The sequence below is a fragment of the Barbatula barbatula genome (assembly GCF_947034865.1).
Source record: "Barbatula barbatula genome assembly, chromosome: 20".
Classification (NCBI taxonomy): Eukaryota; Metazoa; Chordata; class Actinopteri; order Cypriniformes; family Nemacheilidae; genus Barbatula; species Barbatula barbatula.
The window spans coordinates 15,585,916-15,597,963 of NC_136783.1; the positions used below are offsets into that span (position 1 = coordinate 15,585,916).

The 12,048-nt window shown below is 40.7% G+C and overlaps 1 protein-coding gene across 2 annotated transcripts in view; it reads right to left on the reverse strand.

The window, feature by feature from the left end:
- Window positions 1–12,048, reverse strand: part of igsf21a (immunoglobin superfamily, member 21a) — a 173,396-nt gene that overhangs the window by 19,215 nt on the left and 142,133 nt on the right. For both annotated transcript variants that reach the window (XM_079482708.1, XM_079482709.1), the window contains exon 5: window positions 6,175–6,290. In XM_079482708.1, the coding sequence (XP_079338834.1) occupies window positions 6,175–6,290 (116 nt within the window). The remainder of the gene's footprint in view (window positions 1–6,174; window positions 6,291–12,048) is intronic.

A 12,048-nucleotide genomic window follows, 5' to 3' on the forward strand; every position in this document is an offset into this window, starting at 1 on the left:
TCCAACATGCTTCAATAATTGCCTTGCTTCTAAATCCGCAGTCACAAACGCTCCTCTTCGTCGATACAAATGAGATATCGGACACGTCGGATGCACTGTTGATCGTTCGGCGGCTTTTGACTGGCTTTTGTGAAGTCAAAGTTTATAAAGTCCCCTTTTAGCTGTAAGGGAGATGCTAAGGCTGTCACATACGTGACTCCTACACAACCCAAAATAGTTTCACACAGACACTTGTCTCGTGTCTCAGTAGAGAGTGTAATTACATAAACACATTTATAGCGAACAGAGTCTATCCAAGCAGAATCTATTGCACCATAATATATTACAGTCTGATAGAAACTATATTTAAAGTATTTTTGGCAATTCTTGGAACACATTACAATGAAATGAAAAGAAACTCCTGTTTTAGTCTCTGAATGAATCGGTGTTCCAACACGCTTCACACAATGAAAGCGCACAAAACGTACCCGCATGCTCGCACCTCTGCGGATTTCAATGAGCGCAGCAAACAAATAGCTTTGTACCAGCGTTCGCCCGAGCAGCAGCACAATGCGTCACATCGCCATGCAGAGCAGTTTTTCCCATGAATGGGCGCTAATGAAGGCACCTGCATGCAGCCTATTGCCAATTTCGAGTGGCAAGCTCATTTAGAGACTTGACAATTGTGGATGTTACTTTGGCCTTTCTTTCTTCTTTCAAACTTGTCATATTTAATCACTGGAGTGTCAGAGAGATGATGCCGTCACTTCTGAACTTACAATGTAAGTGTGAGAGCTGAACGGACTTAATCACCCCCTGTATTATATGACATTATCCAGCTCTCACTCAATCAGCAGCAGATTGTGCAGAGGACACACCAGATTGTCCTGTCAGGCGAGGCACTGCTGCGTTTTTAAAATAAGAAGCAGCCCTAGAGGGTTATTGGCCAGGTGGAGAGAGCTCCAAACGAATTATTACACCTAAATATGTGCTTTTGACAAATGTTTTGGAAAAATACATATTGGTGGCCACCAATGATCATTTTTGCATAAATGTGCAGTTACAGTGTCATCCAGCAGGGGCGACATTAACCCACTTAGAATTGAAGACTTACAAATTAATTGGCAATGGCATCTGTAAAAACATGTTTTTTTGGTTAATGCTACATCCACACCAATAGTTGTCAGTATAAAGTCCTAAACCACTGTCAGAAAAACAATTTCCACTGTCAAAAAATAGTGCACCTTTCAATCTGGCTTCACTCTATCATTCTAAAGAATTGTGTCTGGTTCACAAGATTATCTGGAGCAAAAAGCTGATGAAACGAAAGTGGGGTTTTTTCCCATAAAAGAGCAAAGAAAATATGAACATGTCTGGTGCACAGCACGCTGTGTGAATGCTACAATGCTTTGAACCCGATTCACAGTGGCTGTTAAATTGATTTTAAGAGGGTGTTAAACTGAAAAGCCGTGGCATTGATTTGACCTACTATTGAAGGATGAGAGTGAAAGAGTGTGGAAGAAAGAATGTTCCAGATGGTTTAGAAATTAGCCATAAGGCAGCAACACCGATAATGTCTAAATGAGATGCATCATAAAACAGTATAGGAGACAGGCAGTTGAAACTGCGAAGAAAAGAAATACAGCTCAGTGCTGCGCCCCTCGAGCACAGCTGTATTTGCTGAGAATAACGTTATTTTGTTTGCATGTTTATTGAACCAAGAAGCAAATAAGTGAATATATATCCTGCTGGTTCTCTAAATAAATATATCAGTGTAAGTGCGATTTTAAAACATGACTTCTTTAAGCATGCTTCAGCTTAAGAGCAAAAGCCTGTGTTTTCTGCACGCCATGCCTTGTGTTTTTGCAACAATTCACTTTTTACAGTCTATTTACGATGCAACTTCTTGTTTTTCTCAAGGACTTGGCTCCAAATTAGATCATCGATACGCCCAGAGTTACTTAGAGCTCAATAACTTCAGATCTAAAGTTCTATCTAGGTCTATAGGTATCTGGAGAGTTCGTAGATAATAAATATCCAAAGATGCCCCAAGTGTTTTGGGTTTATTTGTTTACTCATTTAGTTTCCTTGTTGTTTTACTGTACAATAGAGCACAAGGTGACTTTGAATGTTATCCCCCAATGGTTTTGTTTCAGATCTAGATACACAAAGTTATTTCCTGAAGATAATTACAGTTTTTCTCAAATGCTAAAACTCAAAAGCCAATCCTCTAAACCAAATGTCCAGTTGTCTAAACACATTTACTAAATATAGCCATCATTTTCCAATATCATAAACACATTTCACATGAAGACACAATTCACAAAACACAATCCTCCATTCTCATAAATCTTAACACATTTGTCCTTGTTAAAACACAAGTTGCAAAATAACTCTGCTCATATTCTCAGATGAAAGCTCATGTGATGCAAAATGCTTGCCACAGTCAGCAATATTTGAACACAATGAACACACCTGGCACCATTCATTACACACATCGACTCAAAATTTAAGACACTTGTTGCCAATGCTGTGACCTCATGTATAAAAGCAAGTTCAGAGGGCACAGTTTGCTGAAGATTCGAGTCAGAGGAGGGAGAAGAGCTGGCTATGGAAGAAGAGGAGGAGGCCAACAAGGGAGAGGAGAAGCTCCAGGAGGAAGAGGAGGAGGCCAACAAGGGAGAGGAGAAGGTCCAGGAGGGAGAGCAAGACAACCTCCCACCATCATTATAGACAAGATGCAAGCAACAGTCATTGACCATGTCATTGTCCATGGCATGACAATGGCTGAAGTAGGACTAAGTGTCCGTCCAAACCTGAGTAGGTTCACCGTGGCCACCATTATCAGGGCATTCAGACAACACAACAGGTATTGTACTCTATTGCTTTCTTTGTCACAATACAATTTACAAGCCTGTGAAAGTAGTCTATTTGTTTCAAATAAGTTGTTACTGTATTTGTAAAACATGTCAATTGACAACACATGTTTCTTTCTTTAGAGTTGAAAGAATGCCACATCGAGGTGGGAGGGTTGCCATATTTACAGCGGCACAAGAAACCCTCATTTTGGATATGGTTCGTGAGAACAACCTCATCTCCGGGAGATGACTCCGGGAGATCAGAGTCCGGGAGATCAGAGACAAAGTCACTGCCGATAATGTCAACTTTGAGAGCATTGATGTCAGCTTGGCCACAATAGACCGAGTTCTCCGGTCTCAAAAGATGCGGACGAAACAGGTCTAAAGGGTTCCCTTTGAGCGCAACTCTGCGCGACACAAAGACCTACGTTACGACTATGTGCAAGTAAGTATACATCCATGTTCACAGTACAGTTAGTGGACATACTGTGATACTCAGTGGCCTACATTGCTTCTGGACAATACTGTGCTACCTGATTGACTGTTGTTCTGAACACCTGTGCACTTTCACATTTTCACAGAGGATATTACAGTTGGACGCGATGGCCAGACCTCATGAGTACCTCTTCCTGGATGAGGCTGGCTTCAACCTGCAGAAACGAAGGCAAAGAGGCCGTAACATCATTGGCCAAAGAGCCATCACCTGAGGTTCCTGGCCAACGGGGGGTGGGTGGGGGGGGTAATATCACTCTTTGTGCGGCCATGGGTTTGGAGGGGCTTGTCCACCGGCATTCTGTCCTTTGGGTCTTACAACATCCAACGTCTCCTCACCTTCCTAGAGGAGCTAAAAGACATCCTCCTGGACCGCCCATCACATTTATGTGATCATTTGGGACAATGTAAGCTTCCACAGAACAAACCAAATCAGAGAGTGGTTTGTACAGTAACCACCTTTGTCTGCCACCATACTCCGCTTTCCTGAATCCTATAGAGGAGCTCTTCTCATCGTGGAGATGGAAGGTTTATGACAGACAACCATACACTAGATAGAACCTCCTAAGGGCAATGGAGCTGGCCTGTGTTGACATCCCAGTGGAGGCCCTCAATGGATGGATTCGCCATTCCAGGGTGTTTTTCCCGCAGTGCCTGGCAAGAGACAATATAGCCTGCGATGTGGATGAGGGGATGTGGCCCGATGCAGCTCAGCGACATGATGCCGCACAGTGATTGTGGTGTGTGTGTGGTGTGAATAAAGTAAATAAAAAAACTTCACACCCTGATCATGTTTTCAAGAGTACTGTTGTGTGCAATAGATTCAGTTTTTGGATTGATTTGTGTTACAGTAGTGTACATGCAGAATTTACTATAGATTTATTCTCTTCATATGAAACTCACAAATCTAAATGCCTAAGGCTCTGCAGAGATCTAAGAAGATCCATTACTGTAAAGTTTCTAAAAATATGCATTGGCAGTTATGAAACAAAGAACCTTCTCACAAATTGAGCATTGTGTTTTAAATTTTTTTGCTGTTGTGTGTAATGATGTGTATAGTGTTTACATTTTTGAAAGCTTCGAGCTGCTCTTTTGGTGTGAAAGTTTGAGTTTTGAAGTGAGAAGGTGTGGTTGTGTTTATGTAGCTTTAGAAAAGGGTGTTGTGTTTAGACATTGGGGAACATGGAGGAAACGTTTGTGAAATGTGTTTTAGCATTTGAGAAAAACTGTAATTTCTAAACATTGGAACATGGTAACGCAAAAAAGAGGCTTATATAATTTGGCAAAACATTTTCTCCCACCCTGCACTGGTCCCGCTGTGACCCATGTTCTGAATGAGTGTTAGTCTTATAAAAATGCAGAAAACTACTCCACCCATTTCCACCAGATACCTAATTACCACATCGTCCAATATACCTAATTACCTTAATACGTTTATTTTATGCAAAGACCCTCACATTCCTTTGTTTTGATGAGAAATTCTGCAAACTCGAAAAAGGCTTCACTTACACAAAAAAACATTGACACTCATGTTAAGAGGGAAAAGTATTTTAAATATGAAAAACTGCCATGTAATGCAAGCTGGTATTATCTACACACCCTCTTGTCATTTAAACCTGTATGACTTTTTTTCTTCCACAGAACACAAAAGAAGATATTTTGAAGAATGTCGGTAACCGAAAAACAGCGGTACCCATTAACTTCTATAACCAGAGATACCTTTTTCATATGAAAAACGCAACTAGGCAACTAAGTCTAAAGTCTAAATAAATAAATAACTATTTAAAAGTCTTAAAAACTTGAGTGTCTACATGTATTATTCACGTTAGTCAGTTTGCTAGATTGTTTAGTGTCTGTGGTGTGAAATTGAGATCGATTAATGTCTGGAGACATGCTTGAGAGAATAGTGAGTAACGGCACAGATGCAGCACTGCAGTGTTGCCAGGTCCGGTTATTATTAACGTCTTTGGTCTTGTTTGTTTTATCCACCTAATGATACACCTCAGGAAGTTAATGAAGTGGGAAGTAAGGAGGACAGGGAGCAGAGGAACAGAAAGGAAGATGACAGAGTGCATCACACAACTGTGAAGAACAAAACACACAACAACAAAAAACAGACGGATTTTTTCTTGCGAGAATGAAATGTAAAATAATTCAACACAATTGCCAATGGCCATGACTACCAACCCTGATCAGTATTGAACTCTTTGAAAAATATTAACGTAAGAATGTCCTCAGCTACCAGGAACCTTTTACGGATATCCCCCCATCTTTCAGCTCTAATTTATCTGCTGTTTCTCTGCTCCCGCCGCTCGCCTGCATTAGCGGCTCCACCTTAGAGTCTGATGAGGAGTGCGCGGCCCACGCTGATGTAGTACACGCTCTGTCTGTTGTTAGTGAATGACAGCGGATTGGCCGGTAATGAGGGTAGAGCTTTTCCCTGGTGTCAGGCCTGCTCTTGAGGTTCCCCTGCTGATGAAGACCGAAGCCCGTCAGCCCAGAGCTCGGCAATGTGACTCTCTAGGTGGGGTGCTGGAAATCATTTTTAAACTGCACGCCTCTCATGCTGGGCTCCTAATTGCTTGAGAAGGGGGCAAGATAGATCCAGAATACATTACCGTTCGCCTACAGAGTGTGATTAATGGGCTGGTGGGATTTTTGCAATCCGCTGGCTGAACTCAAGCAGCGTTGGTGTTCATGAGGTTAAGGTGTGTGGGCTTCAGGAGTCTTTCTGGCTTTAATGAAAAGACTCACTTTATATAGACAGTTGCCGAGACTTTGAAGTCTACCCTTACCAAAGCCACGTGTGTTCTGTATGTCTGCCAAAAAATTGTGTGGAACTCACCATTGGGGCCGGTTTGCCTCCTTTGGCAGTGCAGACCAGAGTGAGATTTTGGGGCTGGTACCGGCTGAATGGCGCTGGGGTGTTCTCGGCCACTACTGAGATGTTGTTGGGTGGAGCTGTGGGGTAGAGAAAGAAAAGAGACATCGATGAGACATTTTGGGACAGATTTACCACAAACGCTAATTTAGAAGTTATGTAGGAATGATAGCAATTTCTCTTCAGCTCTCCATATCAGCTTTAACACCCTTTGGTTTTTGAAACAGACTCTAAAAATAATGTGAATTTCCAATGCCCTTTCAAGTGCAGATGCACAGTGTGGAGTGTTGCATGGCTGGGGTTTTGTAGCATGTCAGCGTAGCTTTATTCTGTCAATAGGAGCCTTGCTTTTCACATGGGTCTTCTGCTGCAAAGAAGAAACATTATGCTGAAAACTCTTTAGGAAAAAGGGAAAGAAGTGGAAGTCTGTATGATAAGAAACGTGGCTGGGCCACAGGGAGCTCGAGTGCTGTGTTTCTTGGTCTGCAAAGACCATGACCCCCAAAAATGTAATGAGATAAAACCCTCTACGCATGATGCATGGTCCTGAGAGGGCTGATATAAGACTATGCAGCCCAGTGTTATACTAAAAGAAATATAAAAGGCATCATTTATAAAGGCTGTTTGTGTGAGACAAAGGTTATTTAAGATGATGTGTGAAACTTTATGCATATAATATCGACTCCTACTAAGCTCCTCTTGGGAGTCCAATGAAGGAGTCACGACATTAGAAAGGCAGGAGCGTATAACTTCTGCCTGTAGGGATGCACAGGGAAGACGAAGACTTGCATTGATATCTAATTAACATAAAGATACATATCCTCATGTGAAGGATAAAAGCAAGAGCTTTTTTATTTTATTTATAGGAACAGTACAGCCAAAGAAATAAAAATGAGGACCAAAATGTGAAACCTTATACAAAGTTATTGTATGATCTCCAAATACTTGGAATATGATTCACAATCCTGGTTCTTGTTTACATTCATATACGGCCACGGTGCTGTATACAGTAACCTTTTGTGTTCTAGAAGAAAGTCATCTGAAGATGAATACATTACGACAGAATTTTAATATATGGATAAATTATTCCTTTAATCCCACCTGTCAGAGAGAAAAAGCTGACTTTATCAGCTGTCCAGGTATAAAAGGGGGGTGTGTTGGGGTTTTATCACATCTGCATTTTTTACTAGCACCAAGCGATTTATGATCCTCTGTCAACGCGCCGACGTAGGTGGGCATTGACTATTCCGGCAGCTGCATTATAACATAAAACACTTCCTACAAATTTCCTCTCATACCCCGCTGGGAGAAATAGATGTTGCCGCTACTCACTTTAGAACGATGTTGGATTTATTTAGTTGAGAAAAAGCATGTGATATCAGCACAGTGGGTTAAGAGTGAAGCCGGCAAAACATCTGCTGTGAATCTCTTGATCAATAACACTTGCATACTAAAAAGGTGAAGAAAAAAGCTTGCTCTACCAGGAGAGATGCATGGTAATACAAGTGTCACTTTAGGTCTTAATCTCTCTGCCACTCTGCAAAGGTGCAATACAAATTAATTGATTTAAAATAAACGGGATGGAGAATAAAAAGGAATGGCCTGAAAGTTTAGTATCCTCACCTCCTAATTTATTATTGATGGCGGATGTATGGAGGGAAATTAACCTTAGCGCACACTATTAGTTCTTTGGGAGAAAGAGGATTGTCCTAAATTGGACAATGATATGCAGTCACATGATTCTGCGGATGGGATTGTAATACGCACCTGCACGCATGAGCAAGAAACGGAATGCTGTTTCTAAATTGATAGCATCCCAGAGTCATAAAAACATTTAATGTTCTGTTTGTTAAATGCTCACGGTGGCTTTGATGGATGAGACCCTATGGTGTCTGTTTTTATATCGGCGGCTATTCAAGGCTAATTAACTGTGTGCTCTCACAACTGCTTCATGAAATGATCCACGCATACCAATACAGACCAGTGCCTGTCTGTGAAGTTCCTTGGAATTAGCAAGAATGGATTTCTGTTTATGCATTAATGCCATATTACTAAGCTGTACCAGGTTCCCAAACACTCAATTATACAAATGTTTGGTTACAAAATAACCTTAACTGGAAATGTTGAGCCTACTGTGCAAAGTAATACTTATAGGTATACTTATTTCTCTTGCTGTGATGGTAGAACTCTTTTTCCATTTTAGTGTACTATGATGCCCATAGTTCAAATTGAGGGAAATGTGTTATCTCAAAAATAAAGAAGTCACAAAACACAATCAAGAACCCCCTGATGGAAAGGCAGACTGTAGATATAGGAGAGGAATAGAAGAGAAAATGCTGAAAATGTCGTTATCTGACAGATCTTGCTGAAATAGGTGTCCTGAAATATTACACCTGTCTCTGTGACAGCAGTAGACTTAAAACAAGAGAACAAAACAAAAAAGTGACATGAACCACTGTGAGATCCATGTTTAGCCAATCGTAAGACTTTGCTCTCTGCCTGTCCGTCATTTCACACATTCCGCCATATACGGTATGAACGGTGTAAACTGTCAGTTTGTTGTGCAGTAACACTATTTTTACTGCCTTGGTTTATGACAACTAAGGTCTTGCAACATACGGTACACAAGGTCACTATATAGCTGTGTTCATGTACGGCACCTAGGGATTTACCGTGCTTGTCTATGCACGCTACCGGTCATAAGTTGTAAACACTTGAGTTAAAGGTCCAGTATATTAATTTTAGCGGCATCTAGCAGTGAGATTGCGAATTGCAACCCTCGGCTCACTCCACTAATCACATCCTCACAGTTTTGTATGGATGTTGTCAGTAGGGAAATCTGAAAAGCCAAGATATCTGAATAATCCTTGATGGAATGTTTGAAACGTTTAAAGAGTGCGTCTGCCATGCTTGGCACACAACAAAACCTTGTTTAATCCTTTACCGGATTAGAAATGTTGCTTGATATGGTAGCATAACAGCTTTTTCACACTCCATTTGATTACACTTACAAGGTTTCTGAGTGCTTTGTGAAATTTTGCGCACTGAGAGAGAAAACACATCTGGCAAGAGGATCGAGGCCATTTTGTCTCCCTCGAATTTATGTTTTCTGCCATAATTTGTCAAACTTTGCAATCACTCACGGACTCAAAAAAGGTGGTGTATTTGCAAAAAAAACAAGATTGAATGTTTACAGAGGGAGTCAGTTTTATTCCCAAATGATCAAAATTAAAAAATAATAACCGCTGCTCTGACCACCCGCAATTTTATTCTGCAAGTAAACAATGGTTTCGCCATTGCTGAGAGAGCAAAAAGGACATTTAATCTACAGACTTGAAACATGTACTTCATTGTGATGTACTGTTTGTAACATCATTTGACATTTTTGAAGTTTATTTCAGTTCTGACTAACCCTGAGGTAAATCATGATGTCCCCCATACCGGCCCACAGCACTGAGATGAAGTCTTAAAAAATCCTCAATAAATCTGATTGATTGTTTGGCATAAAGCTGTTTCACGGTGTCTTACAAGATGAATTATTATTATGTACATAAATGACACTGCATTACTGTCAACTGGAATCGAAACTGGAGTCTGATGGCAGGCGGGGCAATGTTCAGGAAAGTTCCTTTTAGAAACACTAACTGCACAGATAAGACACATTTTTGAGAAAGTTACAGTATCTTACAGCAGTCATGAAAAAGCCCCATACCTTGTATTCAATAAATAACCAAAGCAAAAAATACTCCACTAGGCAAGAAAGGCGTTAAAACCCTCCCAAGGCACTTGACCTCGTCGCTTGACCATGCTCCTCTTAAGTGCTTGCTTAGATTTCATGCCTTCTTACAAAAGAACATGCAATATATGTTTCACCACTACACCACCATGTTTTCACCCTTTCTACCTCTGTGAAACTGTGTCAACCATCTCCCTCCCTCACATAATCCACAATGTAGAGCCATTCGTCCTAATGGGGGATTCGTATTTGTGCAGCGTGATAGCCTGGAGCAGCTCTCTTTACAAATAACAGCAAATAGGTTTTTTCTTCATTTGAGGAACAGGGGCTTGTATTTAGCCGAGTTCCCTGCAGACAGATCTCACTGGCCTGGTAATTAAAGGATTTAGTGGCCCTTTGAGACAGAGAAAGGGGGGTGGTGGGTTACTTCCCCTCACCTTCCTTTGACATCCGTTACTCAGATCTAATAGGCAGGAGACACGGGGCAAAGATGTCTCTCTTTCAAACCAAGTAATTTACTAATGACTTCCCTAATGGAACATTTGGGTGCCTTTTTCCCATAGTAAGTCCAATTTTAGGTCCTGGGATGAATTAGTCAATGTTTGCATAGGTCTTCAGGCATTTAATTCAGACAGGGATTCATCACGCTGTTTATCAACAGTTTTAATAGGAGTAGAATGAATGTAATGACAGATAATCACACAAAACCACTGATGCATTTGATTAAAAACCTTCCTGATTAATGCAGTGATCTGCCTTAAAGGTCCAGTCAGTGAAATCTAGCGGCAAGGTTGTGGATTGCAACCAACCGCTCACTCCACCCCACCTCCTCCCTTACGAAACACTATGACAACTGGGAGAACATGGCGAATTACATGCAAGGGGACCCGCCGGTGTATGTAGATAGATATAGCTTATTCGAAGGTAATAAACACATAACGCTTTATCTTGTGTTCTCTTTATACACCTCTGAAGGCATAGCTATGTACATTATATTGCATTTCTATCAATAGATCGTCATAAAAAAATGCTAAATGGACCTTTAAAAGAGCACTTATAAACAGGTGATCACATTATCCAACTTCGGCTGTAATTTCTGAGAGCACACAGGGCCGGCCCAAGCCTTTAGGGGGCCCTAAGCTGAATTTTATTTGGGGGTCCCCCTGTGCCCCAATACAATAGACTATTGTCAACGTTAGATTTTTGCACACCCAATTCTATTAGTTGTAGCTGTGTTTGGGATGTAGGAATGTCATGAAAAAACAAAACCATAAACCATGCATTACGTGTATTGTATTGTGACTTCCAATTTTAGGTAAACTGTCCCTTTAAATTTCAAGCACAGACCATAAAAAGTTTTGGAATTTTGTTCAATGCATTTAACTATTTGCAAGATTTTATTTTAAGAATCATTTTTTCTTTATTTTACTCCTGCCTCCTTTCCTTTAATTGGCCGCCTCACTTATTTTTACATTGCAATGTTGCGTCTAGACAGAAAAAAAGTGGGCACGACCCTACATAAGAAAATGAATGTGTGTCGTGTATATATCACAAAAAAGCTGTAATTTCATGTGATCGTGGGGGCCCCCTAGTGGGGGCGAGGCCATAAGCAGCCTGTTCGCTTAAAGGGAGGGCCGGCTCTGAGAGCACAAATCATGTGACACATTGAAAAGAAAGAAAAGGTTGAAAGTTGTTCTTGGTAATAGTTTAATAGTGAACAAACTTGTAGGTTCTGTAAAATGAAGGGGAACTGGTAGTGGGCAGGGGAATATGGAGACACTGTACAAATACATTCCTGCCATTTCTACATCGTGCCCTTTAAACAAAGCACTTAACCCTTGGTTATTCCAAGGAGGCTCTCTATTAAATTATTGCATTATGAGCTGCCTAAAAAAACCACTAGTTCATACATAATTTAGCAGCCATTTACTGTATGTACCCATGACAACAACCTACAATGTCTTTAAAGGCATGAATAGTATTTCTTAGCTGGTTTCTTATCACGACCCAAATTTACAATGGACATCAAATGATGTTCCAACACACTCCATATAATATTTACAAAGGTAAACAAAGCTGTAAATCAAATCTACATTTGAAAG